This window comes from Schistocerca piceifrons, chromosome 2, assembly GCF_021461385.2.
Source record: "Schistocerca piceifrons isolate TAMUIC-IGC-003096 chromosome 2, iqSchPice1.1, whole genome shotgun sequence".
NCBI lineage: Eukaryota > Metazoa > Arthropoda > Insecta > Orthoptera > Acrididae > Schistocerca > Schistocerca piceifrons.
In genome coordinates this window covers 636,281,984-636,300,120 of record NC_060139.1, presented here as the reverse complement: position 1 = coordinate 636,300,120, position 18,137 = coordinate 636,281,984, and the positions used below count along the sequence as shown (strand labels likewise).

Here is an 18,137-nt window from a genome sequence, read left to right as displayed (position 1 = left end):
TAACATACGCAGGCTTTATTGCGCTTAATAGGAGCAGTTAAAACTTATTCTCTTGTAGGATTATGGAAACCAAAGAGCTTTTAGAGTTGATAAACGGAGTCTTAAGTCGCTTATTTGGCAACTTGAATATACATTATGATCGTGAGAAATGATTACGTGATTCCTAAGTTGTTAAGCTTCTTTTATGGAGTCATGATGGTGTCTTGTACTGAGGGTTGATGAACACGTGTGTTATTAGGTGCTTTAATTAACAAACGGCAGTTGAGGCTGAGACGCACTCATACGGTCGTTTTTCTTTTAATGTCATGTGGGTCAACCTAATGAATATAAATTTTACTGCATAGCTGGCCGTAGCTATTCTGGAATTTTTATTTTAAAACAAAGAAATAACTTATGCAAATATTTACTCTTAAGCTAACCTTTCTTAACCATTTGTAATACATTTTCATGATAAGTGCTGTTGGAGCAGAAGGCTTCCTAAAAGCATCCTGGAATTCCTTCTTCACATAGAATTTTTCAAGGGTTAATTTATGGACTGCTGTCAGTGCCCAAAAGTTTTCTTTAATATTTATATTTTCTTCATTGTGTTCTATGATTGAAGATTTTAGAGTTTTAGCGGCCGGCCGGATTGGCCGAGCGGTTCTAGGCGCTACAGTCTGGAACCGCGCGACCGCTACGGTCGCAGGTTCGAATCCTGCCTCGGGTGTGGATGTGTGTGATGTCCTTAAGTTAGTTAGGTTTAAGTAGTTCTAAGTTGTAGGGGACTGATGACCTCAGAAGTTAAGGCTCATAATGCTCAGAGCCATTTGAACCATTTTTTAGAGTTTTAGCAGTCGTTTAAAAGGTAATTAATAATGTGGCCCTGGTTATATGTGAAATGTAACCGTAAATTTTAGTATGTTGTCTTGAATGACTGTAACTGCATTTTCGTCCCAGCCTGTGTGGCATGCTGAGTGATCCTTTTACGGCGATTGTGTGGATGGGTTGTTCTTGTCTCCGAAGGCTCTGGCTCTGAGCACTATGGGACTCAACTGTTGTGGTCATCAGTCCCCTAGAACTTAGAACTACTTAAACCTAACTATCCTAAGGACATCACACACATCCATGCCCGAGGCAGGATTCGAACCTGCGACCGTAGCAGCAGCGCGGATCCGGACTGGAGCTTCTAGAACCGCACGGCCACCGCGGCCGGCTGTCTCCGAAGGCTCATATGCAAATATTCGTACTCAAAATTACGCTTTAAAAACGATACAGTCAAGAATTACGTATTTTCATTAACAGTGATATGTAAATTCATTCTTGTAGCCGAAGGCGGCGAACTAAACATTGTTGAAAATTACTTTCTGATAATGGTGTACAATCAAGGGGCCTGGGTAAGCATGTCAAATGTTATGGTAGCGATCAAGTGCTTGAAGGTCTTTTAAATGGTGAATTTTTTACTTTGGCTTCAGTTTCAGCATACGATTGTTTTATGGAGATAGTGGCCGATGAATTGAGAAGATTGCACGGTGACATAAAAACGCCTACCGAATGCGTTCACAGTGTCTCAAACACTCTTCTATCCTACTTGGTGTCACACTATAAATCCAGGTGTGCCTATATAAATACTGAACTAAGGCTTAACAGCCAGACAACAAAGCAGGTAAACAGAGCCCCTGCCGTAAAGTCACACAAGTTTCTGTGGAAATGACGCAGTTCATTGTGGAGACAGTATAAATGAAAGACAGCGGCGCGTATCTAGGCAACAGTTTCGGCCGCCACCATCTGGAACAGGGAGGTTATCCCGCCAACGGTGCTTTGAACGCGAAGAGCCACCTTTCGCCAACAATGCCTCCGCCAGAACAAGGGAAAGAGACTGCGTCTGGCAGTCACCGGCGGTTTCCGACGCTCGTCATCGAGGCGGTCCGGGAGATGGGGAGTCCGCACGGCTGCTCCGCCAAGCAGATTCTCGACCACCTCAAGAATGAGTCCTCCGACAAGGATGAGGTAAGTTTCGGGTCAGCTGTGTTTCGGTGGATGCGAAGTGTAGTGATGTACTGTACAATTGTGTTGCTGAAAATTCATCTGTCGACAGGTGGATAAGACGCTCCTATTGTTGGCCTTGAAGAGAGGCACCAAGGCTGGCACCCTGGTTTGCCGTGGCGGCCGCTACCGACTGAAGGCGGACGAGCTAGCCTGCCGGAGGCGACGCAGGAGCTGCCGCAGGCGTCGCCGCAGCTGTCGTAGGCGTCGCCGCAGCTGCCGGAGGCGACGCCGCCGCAGCTGCCGGAGACGACGCCGTCGCAGCTGCCGCAGGCGACGACGCCGCAGCTGCAGGCGCAGGAGGCGCAGGTAAGTTAGTGGAGACTCGGTGGCGTCACGAGCTGGACGCAGTCTCTCGGCACAGTTTTTCAACGCCTTCGGCATCTGTCAGGCCGTGTAGGCGCCCCCGCCGCCGTCGCCGCCGTCCCGTCTGCTGCCCGCGCGCCCCCCGCAGGAGAAAGCGCCGTTGCTCCGCTGACGACGACTGGTCGGAGGCGGCGTCTCTGGCCGGCAAGAGAGCGGACGGCGGCGAGGCGGGCGTCGGGGGCGCGCAGGACGCCGGCGGGCTCGTGCAGAAGGCGCAGGTCGACTAGCTGCGAATCGCGGGCGATGCATTGCACCGCCGACTTACTGCCTGTTCAAATTTGTCCCGCTCAATAAAGCAGTCTAATCGATAACTCGAGTGCTTTCATTTTAGTGAGGTTCTTCTTACCTTCTAGACCGTATATAATAAGATGTCGGATATGGAGACGTAACAGGCACAGAAGGATATAAATTGTGCTTAATGCCAATGAGTTGGGAAAAGAAACACGTAATGGTCGCATACAGCATTAGTAGTGCCCTGCTCGACACACGTCCTTTAAATATCTGGGCGTAACGCTGCAATGCGATGTGAAATGAAACGAGCATATGAGAACTGTGGCAGGGAAGGCTAATGGTCGACTTCGGTTTTGTGGAAGAATCTTAAGAAAGTGTGGTTCATCTGTAAGGAAGACCACCTAAGGACGCTGGTGCGATCCGTCCTTGAATACAGCTCGGGATCCGTACCAGGTCGGATTAAAGGAAGACATCGAAAAAGTTCAGAAGCGGCCTGCTAGATTTGTTTCCGTTAGGTCCGAACAACACGTGGGTGTTAAGGACTCATATGGGAAGGCCTGAAGGGAAGGCATTTGAAGCTAGTGTTGAACCAGCCTACTGCCGTCACGAAGATACAGGAAATAATGGCTCATGCGGAGGCATGTAGACAGTCGCTCTGTTTGCGAATGGAAAACGAAAGGAAATGCCTAATGATGGTACCGGGCAACTACCGCCACGCGCCATAGGTAGTTTGCGGAATATCTAAGTAGATGCCAATGTTTAAAAATATAACACAGGTGCAACACGATACTGAGAAAAGAAGAAAACTAAACAGAAAAATCCATTAGCGTGAAGAAAGAACTACTAAAATACGGAACGTTACATGAAGGCAGTGTTGAGAGATTTCAAGATCAACAGAGTGTATTAGGTATTTTGAAAGTTGGTACTACAGATCAGAACACCCAGAAAGGGACGGGGAAAGTGGAGTTGGGAAGCTTCCTTCAGGATTCAGACAGCTTGCATATGAACATACATTTCACTCACGGAACCGAAAACAACTGAGCGTTCAAGTTTGGACATGTAGCTATATGGAAACGCGCATGACATACTGGGACATAAATTTTACCGTAACCCAACCCACTCAAGTCGGTACCTGCACTCTGAGATTCCTCACTACCAAGCTCAGAAGTATTCAGTTCTAATCGTACCGGATAAATAAGACATCAGAGACGAATTGAGGGTGCTACACCACACGTTTCGCGCCAACAATATTATGGGAAACGCGGCCATGATCAACCGAAATAAGACAAGAGGGAGTGCAAGGAAGAGAAGCTTCCGCTAGTGCACTTACATATAAAGAGCGTCAGTGAAGGACCACGCAGCGTCCTCCATGATTTTCCACAGCAACCACAGTATCCACAAAATGATAGGTTTCACAGAGGATACAGTCAACAAACTACATACTGCAGGAGTATATGAACTACTTTGTGAGTGTGAAGTGCCTCCCTAGGGGAGACACGGAGACCAGTTAGCATACGAGTAGCGAAACATGAGCTCCATGGGCGGATAATAGAGCGTAATAAATCAGCGACAACGGAGCCCGACCGTGTCTGTGGACAACGTACCTTGTTCCAGGAAGCCCGTGTGTAGGTGTAAGAGTCGTGGACGCACAAACGCAAAACTGGAAAGGCGATTCAAATTATTAAGCAGCCTGACGACGTCAACAGACAGGACAGCTACTAACTTCGGGCTATCCCTCTCCAACGGGCCATGAACGGTCACGGAGCAGAAGCTTCATCAAGCACGCACATGTCAGCCTAAAGAAACATCTACCGAAAGATACTCAGTGTATTTCCGCGTACACCAGGAAGAAAACCTACCCACTAGAAAGCAAGAACTCATTTGCAGACAATCGCCAACCACTGACAAGCCGGCTAGTCCACGAATAGCTTCTTTCCTACACTCTCCCTTTCGTCATGATTGGCATATTACATTCTGAGGCCACCTAATTTGAAAGGTTTCCCCTATCTTCCACACCCGCGAGCACTTAACCATCGCGAAATACGATATCTGTAAGTGGTTGGTTAGTATGGAGGAAGGGACGAAACAGCGAGTTCATCTGTTCCATCGGATTAGGGAAGAATGGGGAAGGAAGTCGACCGTGCACTTTCAAATGAACCATTCCGGCATTTGCCTGAGGCAATTTAGGTAAGCCATAGAAAACCTAAATTAGGATGGCCGTACGCGAGTTTGAACCGTTGTCTTCGTGTTATGTTACACATGGTGACAGATAGGAGAGGGTGTCATCCGGTGCCGGCACATACCCTGCTCGTCTCTAAGAGCACCAGGGGGCCCACCGAGCTTAACGTTCCCATCCGAGGGGCGGATGAACATCAACAGTGTCAGCATCTCTCACTTCACGAGACATTGCGGATAGATTTGGAATTTAGCTCAGGACACTGGTGCAAAGGCTGGTGATCGTGGACTTTATGTCACGAGTCCTCTTATCTTCTATATCGTAAAGCAAAGGAAAAACGATCGACGATAAGGCGGCGTAACCCGACTGTCCCCCATCTACGAACTGGTCATGCCCGACAGTGCTTAACGTCTCTTGCCTTATGCGAACCGGTTTATTCAGCTCGGCAAGGCGGTCGTCACCTCATCTATTGCTAGCTCTTTGCTTTTGTGAACAACCTATCGAATGCAGTAAACAAATGAATAAACTAATGAGAGCGCATTGTTCCGATACTGTGAAATAACAGAGCTTCTAATGTGATCTGTTTGGTGTTACAGGGTGACAATTATTGTACAATATGAAATAAAATGGTCATAATTTCTGAACGGTTTGCGTTTGGATGTTCAAACTGCACTCCTGTTCCAAGGGCGTGATGGAAATTAGTATAAGCAAGTATGGTTCGGTTTAGCGACAAGCCCACGTTTATTTGGATGCGTTCGTCAGACTGGCGCTTTTGGGGGACTGAGAATCTGCATTTCGCGATAGGGAAGTCTCTTCACCCTCAACTAGTGACTACACTCCTGGAAATTGAAATAAGAACACCGTGAATTCATTGTCCCAGGAAGGGGAAACTTTATTGACACATTCCTGGGATCAGATACATCACATGATCACACTGACAGAACCACAGGCACATAGACACAGGCAACAGAGCATGCACGATGTCGGCACTAGTACAGTGTATATCCACCTTTCGCAGCAATGCAGGCTGCTATTCTCCCATGGAGACGATCGTAGAGATGCTGGATGTAGTCCTGTGGAACGGCTTGCCATGCCATTTCCACCTGGCGCCTCAGTTGGACCAGCGTTCGTGCTGGACGTGCAGACCGCGTGAGGCGACGCTTCATCCAGTCCCAAACATGCTCAATGGGGGACAGATCCGGAGATCTTGCTGGCCAGGGTGGTTGACTTACACCTTCTGGAGCACGTTGGGTGGCACGGGATACATGCGGAAGTGCATTGTCCTGTTGGAACAGCAAGTTCCCTTGCCGGTCTAGGAATGGTAGAACGATGGGTTCGATGACGGTTTGGATGTACCGTGCACTATTCAGTGTCCCCTCGACGATCACCAGTGGTGTACGGCCAGTGTAGGAGATCGCTCCCCACACCATGATGCCGGGTGTTGGCCCTGTGTGCCTCGGTCGTATGCTGTCCTGATTTTGGCGCTCACCTGCACGGCGCCAAACACGCATACGACCATCATTGGCAGCAAGGCAGAAGCGACTCTCATCGCTGAAGACGACACGCCTCCATTCGTCCCTCCATTCACGCCTGTCGCGACACCACTGGAGGCGGGCTGCACGATGTTGGGGCGTGAGCGGAAGACGGCCTAACGGTGTGCGGGACCGTAGCCCAGCTTCATGGAGACGGTTGCGAATGGTCCTCGCCGGTGCCCCAGGAGCAACAGTGTCCCTAATTTGCTGGGAAGTGGCGGTGCGGTCCCCTACGGCACTGCGTAGGATCCTACGGTCTTGGCGTGCATGCGTGCGTCGCTGCGGTCCGGTCCCAGGTCGACGGGCACGTGCACCATCCGCCGACCACTGGCGACAACATCGATGTACTGTGGAGACCTCACGCCCCACGTATTGAGCAATTCGGCGGTACGTCCACCCGGCCTCCCGCATGCCCACTATACGCCCTCGCTCAAAGTCCGTCAACTGCACATACGGTTCACGTCCACGCTGTCGCGGCATGCTACCAGTGTTAAAGACTGCGATGGAGCTCCGTATGCCACGGCAAACTGGCTGACACTGACGGCGGCGGTGCACAAATGCTGCGCAGCTAGCGCCATTCGACGGCCAACACCGCGGTTCCTGGTGTGTCCCCTGTGCCGTGCGTGTGATCATTGCTTGTACAGCCCTCTCGCAGTGTCCGGAGCTAGTATGGTGGGTCTGACAGACCGGTGTCAATGTGTTCTTTTTTCCATTTCCAGGAGTGTATTTAGTGTGCAATGTTCAGCCACAGAATTATCGGTGCAATTTTCCTTGATGGCACGGAGACTACAGAGATGTATTTGAAGGTTTTGGAAGGCGATTTCATCCCTATTATTCAAAATGACCCTGATTTCGACAAGCTGCTCAATGATCTGCTGTACTCAACACTTGTGTCCATGTAAGACCATTGGCTCATAAGCTGGTTTGACCGCCCCGTGACTGTACAAATGCAGTTCAACATTTTTCGGTACCACTAGTCCTTATGTGAACTTGAGGATAGACCTGCCACATTGTTATGGGCATTTCGACTTTCTTGTTGGCGGAGTGTGTTTATGGACACATCAGTTGCTTTCAACGAACTTCGCCTAGATTCAGTTATTTAGGAAGGTATTGAAAATTTTACAGTGGGTAGCGCTTGTCACTGTTTGTTCCGCTTTTTTTCTTCTCATTTCTGATTGACTACCATTATCCTCTTCACTCATTTAAAAACAAGAAAAGAAAACAACAAGCAACGCACAACACAAAGCAAACCATAATACACAAAGCTTTGGGTAACTGCGACAGAGCGATTCTTTGCTGAGGTAGGTGGATGTAGTTCAAGGTCGCCCTGCAGCAGTATCTTACGCAGTCATGGTTTAGAACATTCCCCACCCAGATTTGCGAAGCTGACGCAACCGCATAACAGTTGCTGCGCTGTGACTGGCACGCTACCGTGTTGCAGATTTGTACACCAGCGTGCAGACCATTTCCTATGGCCCGGCCATACAGGATGTAACGGGGTATTCGTGCATTTCTGTTGACACTGTGGACTGTGTACTGAACAACATTACATATTATGTGCATTATTAGCCGACTAATAACTGTAACTATTATATGTATTATGTTATTAGGCTGGTTAGAGCCGCCTCCGAGAATCTGTAGAAAGAGAAAGAAATGAATGCTTATATTCTCCGAACAGCAATTCATGCGTAGAAGTTTGGATGGATGGACTGATAGTCTATAATGACAGGTATAATCCACATAATGGTGCAGCTGCGACCGTGCAGAAAACATCAGGTAACAAAATTTGTGACGCGTTTGTGTGAAAACTGTTCGAAATAGAGAAAAATCAAACAGCCCACTCATGGGTGTACATATTAAGGTACCACCTACAGTGACAATTGCACGTATACCTGTTACACCCTATATCTAGCTTTGTCCTTGCCTGAAAATGCTTCTTGCTGCCGCTCGGCTTTGCTTTATTTTGTTCTCATGTTAGCCCTGCAGTGTTAAGTCACGTAATCCGAAAGATATACACTATTATTTCACTTCAGATAAAATGTTGGTGTGCTTACCAAGAGGCGCTCGATTGGTTTATTGTCTGCAGGAATATAGTGATGGAGAAACGAAAGAGCCGTTAATTTCATAAATGTGATACTTCTACTACCGGAAACAAGGAACGTAGAAAGTAATGAGTACGAAGACCGCTATCGGAAAAAAGGATATCCTCTCTCCTACTGGCGTATTAGAAGGTCTGCTGCAATGAGCGGTAACTGTATTCTGTATACGTTCTTTATACTTCTCGTAAACTGTATCACGCTTATTGCCATGTTCAAGGACAGCAGCTTTTCAACTGTATCTCTTTTTATTACGGTCTTTGTGCACATGATGTTCCACGTCCCATAACACTGGTTGTAGATCAGTCACGTTAATGAAATAGTTGGCTCACAGTACTGGTGAACCTTACTTATTATTTTGTTTTTCATCTGATCTTAAGGAACTCCTTAATGGTTCTACTGCAGCATTGCAAACTTCTGGTAACAAGAGACACGCATGCTAGAGTGCCAAGCTTTGCTGCCCGTTAACATCATAACAGTGCTATCCAAGTATTATGAGTAAAAGTGAAACTGCCACTGGACCGAAATTAGGACTTAACAAAAGATGAATTTCAAGCAAAATCGATTTAGCGAAAAGATCCATTTTCATCTGCCATAAAACAGGGACTGAAAATTGTTGCCTACCAGAATCATAGCAGTAATACAAATATTCTTCATGACGCCCAAATCTTTGTATGGCATTATGTAGAGTTCCTAAACGGATTAAATGACTGGAATGCAATTTTATTTTTCCCACGGTGTTTTAAAGCTCTTCTCAACTGACACACGCTTTTATAAACTCCTATTATCATACCGTCACTGAATCAAGATACCAATATGATATCGGTATTAACATGATTTTATGTCTGTGAACAAATCATGCTACACATTCATGTAGTCCTCGTAGTTACACAAAAGATCGAGATAAATTTTTCCTGTAGCTTATGATAGTAAAACATTTCCGTAAAACGAAACACACTAACCGTACGGAATTATACTAACAGCACTGCTACAGACTGAAGTGCAGAGACCCGGAGTGAGCTCTGAAGAAGTAAGGATGAAGCGGAGAACCGTGCTATACACTCTCTGTAACGGAGCACCAGAGGCAACTGAGGCCAACCATTTTCGGGCCGCCCCTGTGTGTCAGGCACTAGGAAGGATACCAGAGTTTGGTGATGTGTTTCGCCGGTGGTGTCTTCTCGATAGTGAAAATTTCATTCTAATATCCACTGGTTTCATCAGTTACGGTAGGCATAACAACCAAAATATTAATTTATAATTAAGACAAATATAAGCTCTAGATGATACCACTGCTTACAATTTCCTTTACACTTATATCTTTACTACAATAACCCACGGGGCGTCGTCAATCGATGTGGAAATATCACTTGTAGGTACACCCAATGGAAATAATTAGCTTTGAGTACAAGTTTACGTTGGTTGTTAATGTTATTCATTATGTATCTATAGAGTGATTTCCAAAATGACAGTGGCAAACTGAAACATTCTTTTGTTTTATAATTCCTATACATCAGTACTCACATCTAAAAATGTTGGCAATTCATTTTAAACATTATTGCTGCAGCTAACTAATCCCGAATTATTTTTTCATTAAAATAGTCAATGATAATTATACAATTGCTTGCTAGGACCTAATACTAAAACATACGATTACTTGAAATGACAACTCATAACACCATGTTTTGCTAAAATGATAAGCTTATGTACTAATTTTGACGGACTGCCATATCAATCCATCCAAAGCTGGACATCTATCTAGCTATGAACCGTCATTCTTCGGCTTTGAGTCTTCGTGTAAACACATTGTTGTAGTCATAAATACAAACCTAAATTTTCTCAAGAACAGTCTTTCCGTATCATAATTCAGGCGTATTCTTTTCGGATGAAACTTAAACTGCTTCTACGTGGGCCACTGCTTCCGCCGGGGTCATTTCATTATACAGCAGACAATCACAGGTACATCGATATATTCCTAACTAAATTGGCAGAGTAATTCATACGAATCAGAACTCTGCACCAGTCTTGTCTGCTCACGATGTACTCATTGCAACACCTAAAGAACAAACAGAAAGTGGCAGCTTTTTAAACGCTGGAATATGTCTGAGCTTACCGTTGACGCCTGTGGTACTTCATGTCAGGCAACGTCAGCAAATTACGCCGACATAATTTCTGAAGTATCCAACTTCGCTGAAAGACTCAATTAGTTACACGACTTCGGCAGCGCTTTCAGTGTGAGCTGCAACCGCGAAGGAGTTTGGAAAAGTGTTTCATACTCTTAGGGAATGTTCATGCAGTATGTACTAACAATCAGTAAATTTCAACACAGTGAAACATATGTGGAAGTAAGTGATCATTTATCTAATGATAACTCGCAGAACATACGCAGTGACAATTTTAGTTACGTAGTACACGATAACGTTTTTAGTTCACATTATTTACGGTAATCTTCCAAACACAGTCGTTGCTCACAGGGACGTCGCAGCTTTATAGTATGGGCATCGCGGTGATATCACAAAAATTATTTTCGGTTTATTTGATTTCTGATCAAGCTAACAGCATGTACACTACCTAGGAGACCGACAAGTAACTGTTGTTACTATGGGAGCGTGATAGAAGGCAGTCGATCGTATTACGTGAGTCATTTATCTTTATTCTGTACCAATTTAGTTTTGTCCGATGCAGATCGTTTTTAATTTTTGTTTGTGATCTGTGATACATATTACTGTATGAACGGAGAAATTTTTAGATATCAGTGGTAAGAGCGATATTTCAAATCAATCGTGCAGTTCCAAAGACATGAATAATGATAATACAGGAAGTATAACGGTTATCCCTATGCTTCAGTTCTTACTTGTATCGTTGGAAATGAAACATTACCATAGTGTGTCATTTGTTTCAACGTCCTAGTTAAAGTATGTCTACTAATAAAGTGAAACGATATCTGGAGCCCTAATCACAGTTGTTCGGTAAACAATTGCAAGAAGAAATAAGAAGCTTTCATTAAACATGTTAAGATTCCTGTTACATCTTACGTAATTGCCCATCGTATGTCAAAGAGCAAGAAACCTCACACCACAGCAGAAGACCTAATTTTAACAGCCACTTTGGACTAGTGTTATGTTTACTCATTATTTAATCATTTGACTATCGGAGCTGACGTTACAGTTACGGGAGATAGTTTTCCCTCGTTTAACTACCTCAATGCCACCACCATCTCAGCGATCGGAAATACGATGTGTTCCTCATGACATTCATCAGGTAATTCAGTATATATTAGCCATTTCGTTATTACAATTTGTAGCTATATATGGCACAAACAAATATCGTTCATCGTGTCTTTAATGCGAACCGCAGTGTCAACAGAAATCTTTGCTTTACTTGCCTTTATAAATAAAATGATTTCAAAGCGGAATTTAACGTGGTCGTTCGGTAAAGTAGCATCACATTAGTCCATTCCAAAACCCCATTGCAGGTTAGAGCCACTAGTATGAAGCTGAGATATGGTTACACCACCATGCTGCATCCTTCGTACAGATTTCCTCCATTCCATGATCCATAAAGCTTCTCGTATAGTATTATCTACATCGAAAATCGGATACGCTATACCTGTACTCCAAATAACGATGTGTGGTGTAATTTCACGTCTGTTGCGCGAGATGTTTCTGGGTTGTTGAGCGTCCCGTAATACTTTCACGACGAGTGAATGACCCTGTGAGAAAACGCACGTCCTTTCTACACTTTCTCTGCGAAACTTGTGTTATGGATACTGATAGGCAGTACCTAAAAAACGGCAGAATAAATGTTTCGTGGAATGCTTCTTTTGTGGATAAGATTCCCTCAATATGGCATCTGATTCTCTTAGTTAATTGAGTCATTAATGCGAAAATCGTAGTTCGCGTTGGAAGTGGTGTTCCGTTGTCTTCCTCCAAGCTTACCCAGTTGGTTATAGGGAGATGTAAGTTTAATGTGGAATCTGAATCACAGCGCAGTTCAGCATTTTTCACATCAACAAGGAAGAGGGAAAAAGTGCTAAGTGACAGAAAAAACTCCTTGGAATGATCGGGTACCGAACCCAGCCCTTTGGATTTGTAGCGTGTCACTGTACCACTGTGCCACCGAGCCATTCTACTTTAGCTCGATCTGGTCTTTAATTCCTATTTCCAATTTTTCTTTCGTTTCCTTTACTGACTGCTCAACCAAAGCTTCCTTTTCATATCCCTGGACTCTTCTAACTGTCATTTGGTTTCTGTACAAGTTGCAAATAGCGTTTCGCTCCCTCTGTTTTATCCCTGCTCCCTTCCGAATCTCAAAGAGAGTAGTCCAGCCAATATTGTCAAAAGCTTTCTCCAAGTCTAAAAATGCTATAAACTTACATCTGCCTTTTCTTAACCTAGCTTCAAAAGGAAGCTTTATGGTCAGTATTACCTCGCGTGTACCTACATTTGTGAACTGATTTTCCCAGATGTCGGCCTCTACCAGCTTTTCCATTCTTATGTAAGGTATTCGGGTTAGTATTTTGCAACCATGACTTATTAAACTGATAGTTCAGTAATATTCACACCCATCAGCACCTGGTTCCTTTGGAATTGGAGTTATTAATATCTTCTTGAAGTCTGGTGATATATCGCCTGTCTCATACATCTTGCACAAAATATGGAAGAGCTTTGTCATAATTGGCTCTCCCAAGGCTATCAGTAATTCTGAATGAATGTCGTCTACTCCCGGGACCTTGTTTCGACATACGTCTTTCCGTGCTCTGCCAAATTCTTCTCGAAGTATTGTATCTCCCAACACATCTTCATATCCAGTTCTATAACACTGCCTTAAAACACATCTACGTTGTATAACTCCTCTATATACTCCTTCCACCTTCCGCCTTTTAGCTTCCCTAGTTTCCCATCATAGCTGTTAATATTTATACAGCTGCTTCTCTTACCTCCAAATGTCTATTCTATTTTCCTGTAGGCGGTGTGTCTCTTTCCCCTAGTCATATATGCTTCTAAATCCTTAAGTATGTCCGTTAGCCACTCCTTCTTAGCCATTTCGTAGCTCTGTAAACTCCTTTCACTTTTCTACTTTTCCTTCTTTGCTTATGACTGGTTTCCCTTCTTAGTTCTTGGTATTCATACAGCTGCTTCTCTTTCCTGCAAATATATCTTTGATTTTCCTGTAGACGGTATATCTTCTTCCGTATTGATACATGCTTCTAAATCGTTACATTTGCCCTCTAGCCACTCTTTTCTGGCCATTTGGCATTTCTTAGATGTTTGTATTCTCTTTCGCCTGCTTCATTTCCTGCATTTTTATATTTTCTCCCTTCATCAGTTAAATTCACTGTCTCCTGTGTTAACCAAGGATTTATATTAGGCCTTGTTTTCTTAATTATCTCAGACACTGTTGACTTCACTATTTCATTTCTCAAAGGTACCCACCCATTCCTCCTCTTTTCCCCTGTTCTTGTCCATCGTTGCCTAGTAATGTTTCTGAAACTCTCAACAACTTTTCGTTCTTTCCAACTCATCCAGGTCTCATCTCTCTAATTTCATACCTTGTAGCAAATTCTTCAGTTTTAATCTACATTTCATAAAGAATAAATTGTGGTCGGGATCTATATCTGCCTTTGAAAATGTCTTACAATTTGAAATCTGATTCCGAAATCTATGTCTTATCATTTCATAATCAATCTGAAACTTTCTGGGGCCTCCAGGGTCTTCCACGTGGACAACCTACTTTCATGATTCTTCAACCAAGTGTTAGAGATGATTACATTGTCCTCTGTACAAAACTCTGCCATGTGGCTTCCTCTTTCATTCCTCTCCCCCAGTCCTTGTTCCTCTATATTTTTCCTTGTTTTCCTTTTCCTACAGTCACATTACAGTACCCCATCACCATTTAATTTTCGTCTCCCTTAGCTTTCTGAATACTATATCTCGTGAAACATTTTTTTAATCTCTTCATCATCTGTGGAGCTAGTTGGCGTATATACTTGTACTACTGTGGTGCATGTGGGCTTCCAGTTGGAATATATGCTTCTACTACTGTGCTGAGTCTGGGCTTCGTGTCTATATTGGCTACAATAATGCATTTACCATGCTGTTCATAGTAGCTAGCCCGCATTCCTAATTTCTTATTCATTATGAAACCTACTCTTGCAGAACCACTGTTTGATTTTGTATATATAACCCTGTATTCACCTGACCATAAGGCCTGTTCCTCCTACCAACGAACTTCACAAATCTCCATCGTGCCTAGCTTTAAACGACCCATTTCCATTTTTAAATTTCTGACCTACTTAACATTAAGGGATCTAACATTCGTAGCTCTGCCCCGCAGCATGCCAACATAATACGATGCTACCAGTGTTTTAGAGCTTCCGACGCTATCTGCTCGCTTGACCATTTCTACTGATACTACTGCCTAGCAATTGAGCCACAGCCCATCACACAAAGCAATTTTATCGGTAGTAGTGTTTTCCACATCATCTCTTTTGTGGGTGGATTACATTCCCTTACGATTCCTGCAAATGTTTGTGACTCTGACATATGCTTTTGCTTTATACATCCTACTATATGTCGCTCCACATGTCTTCTTCTAGTATTTTTTGGCAGATAATATCACTTTCAGTGGTGTAATTGTACAGCAGTGGATCGTTACCCCTGGTTTTGTCCAATAATTACACTTACTTATGATCAGCTACAAGTCCCTGCACCAGTCACTGATCGTCCGCAGGTCTTCTTACAATTCGTTACCGCTTTTATATTGACAGCTGTATCATCTGTGAACATTTTACACCTTCATCTAAAGAAATGCCCTGCAACATCGTTTTACAGTGTATGGCGTTGGGTACATCATAGCAGTATAATCGCCTTTCTTTTCTGTCCAATTCTAAAAAACTAATCGCCGAGAATCTGATTTTCTATGTGCCACTGTACAGGTTCTAATCTCGCTTATCTTATTTGTATGATCACTAAATGGAATATGTCATAGTGGTGACATAATGGTCTCACAGTCCTCACTGACTGTTTTCTCTGAATTTTCCCTATAATGTTTTCTGGGAAATGTGTTGCCTTTTCTCTGGGGATGTCCTGAGCTTTATCTGCTACTTATTCAGTTGAAGCATACCATCCATTACGATATTAGCAGCTTCATGATACGGCCGCTTTTCAGGTCAGCCACAACCAATAATGCAAAGCGATTTTTTATCAGTAATAGTGGTTTTGAAACTACGTATTTCGTGAATGAAGTACACTTGATCAAGATTTCTCTCAGCCAGGCTTCTGCTGCTGCTTTATGTAGTCATTCCAATGTAGGTCGCTTCAGATGCTTACTCCTAAGTATTTTAAGTTACTTACTGTTTACAGCTATGGTATAACAGAACTATACTGCAGTTCTTCTCTAACGTAAGCGAACTGCACGGTTAAGATATGTGGAAAAAAATAATTTTGGGAACAGTAACAGTTTAGGGTGGTTCTTTCTTAAGACTTATGGAATGACGAAACGTAGAACGCCCATTCCACTACATATTTACTGACACAATTAGGAGTTAACGCAGCACCTACTACACCTAATATTGTTAATTAAACAAGGGGTGTGAGAAACTAAATATACGGAGACTGTAATTTTAATGGAACATTTATTAATATCAAGATAGTACTTCACTAAAATGATTAAATAGGCCTTTCACACACAGTACATGCACACAGTTGGGCTATTTTTACAAACGAAACACATCTTTCCACAGACAGAATCGAATTTTAGTTTAGAGCCTCTAGGTGACAAGATGCCACTTGCCTGCTCCACACAGGTGCAATGAGAGTTTTTTGAACATCCAAAGCTTTTTCCCAGATGATTCTAGTATCTTTACCGAAAAACAGTAGCGTAAAACTCGCTTGCCATCGTACGATGTGTGGTTGGGAGTACATCCGACGTTATCTCTTATTCATCACTCTGGTCATTTCACGAGAAATGTGTGGGAGGAAGTAATATGTTCTCCACAAAAGTACTCTTCGGACTTCTAACACTAAACCTCTCCATACACAGTGCCTCTCTTGTAGCGATGGCCCTGGAGTCTGTTCAGGATTTCCATAACAACTGAATGAGAAAAGGTATTACTCTGGTATGGACTTCTTGTTAATACCATCTGATACCTTGGAAATTTGTGGTAACTTATATGAGAGGAAACTGCCGATGTCATCGGTCCCTAGGCTCACACACTACTTAGTGTAGCTTTAACTTACGCTAAGGACAACACATACACCCATGCCCAAGGGAGGACCGGAACTCCGACTGGGGGAGCCACGCTAACCGTGGCAAGACGCCGTAGACCGAACGGCTACCCCGCGCTAAAACAACCTGATTAAGGTCAATGGCAGACGAGGAGCACTTAAAAATCTTTCGACCAAGTATGTAATAAGCCACTATGCGATCTATAATCTCTGTGTCATCCCACAGTGCATCCTCATCTGGATATTAAAATGTTGTTGAATAATAAAAGCGAAGGAGAACACTAATCGGATGGAATCGGATGAAGGTGTATATAATATTTCATTACAGTAATTTTGGTGAACACTTCGCCGTGATACGAGTGAACAATTGCGAGATATTGATATTTTAAATATCTTAGTAAAGCGAATAACTGATGAGAACCAGAGGCGGACATGGACAGCCATTGCCAAGGAGATGTGCGCAGGTGCTCATAAAAACACACGTAACCCTGACAGCATTCAGGTTAGGACTTCTGGAAGCTCGAAAGCTGGTGTGAGATTACTAACAATGACCTAAATAAGAATGCTGTGTAGAGTCGTGTCGTGACGTACGATAGAGGTTCAAATGGCTCTGAGCACTATGCAACTTAACTTCTGAGGTCATCAGTCGCCTAGAACTTAGAACTAATTAAACCTAACCAACCTAAGGACATCACACACATCCATGCCCGAGGCAGGATTCGAACCTGCGACCGTAGCAGTCCCGCGGTTCCGGACTGAGCGCCTAGAACCGCTAGACCACCGCGGCAGGCAACGATAGAGAAGTGTGTGAGAACTTAATGGGTGTTTCAGTTCAGTCTGCAGTTTGCGAGAGGTGAGTGGGTGATTCAGATAATCCCACAATTTGCGAGCGTTTAATAGCAAGTATTAAAAGACAAACTTCGTTAATAACAAAGCAAAAGACAAACCCCCAGTAATGGCTGGCGATTGCTTGGGTCAGCAGCAAACACTGTCACAGGACATCTAAGAGAGGCGCGGAATTTGGTGCTCAGTAAGAACTTGTAGCAGGCTCCAGGAACTAAAGAGCCTGAATAACTTTTCTTTGTTGTTGCATTCAGACTGAATACAACGAGAGACAGCTCTAAAAATGAAAAAAATTAAGGCGTTTCATTGTTAGGATGAGAGCTAACACACATTACTTGCAGCATCATAAAGTACAAGCACTTGAGAGCAGCACTCCATGTAAGAATACACTGAAAAGTCAGAGCTTAGCGGGGACTCTCATCGAGCAACATTTAGTTGGAGTCCAGCTGTTCTACCAGAGCTCCTTCAACTACGGCAATAAATGGTTTTTGAAGGACCCTGGTGGTGCAACACTTCTCCTAACGTGCAGGTGGTCCTCGAAACCTACCGCTACTTTAGTTATTGGGCAGTCTTACACTAGGCTTTGCACTTCCATGTGGCCTCCAGCCAACGACGGTTTAGTCCTTCCCCTTCTCCTACTCTGTAA

The 18,137-nt window shown here is 43.9% G+C and overlaps 1 protein-coding gene across 1 annotated transcript; it reads left to right on the top strand.

The window, feature by feature from the left end:
* Positions 1 to 1,827: 1,827 nt before the first annotated feature.
* On the top strand, positions 1,828 to 2,615 carry LOC124775681. The gene is made up of 3 exons (XM_047250509.1): positions 1,828 to 1,986; positions 2,075 to 2,331; positions 2,477 to 2,615. The coding sequence occupies exons 1-3, from the start codon at positions 1,828 to 1,830 to the stop codon at positions 2,613 to 2,615; spliced, it is 555 nt and encodes a 184-aa protein (XP_047106465.1).
* Positions 2,616 to 18,137: the final 15,522 nt, after the last annotated feature.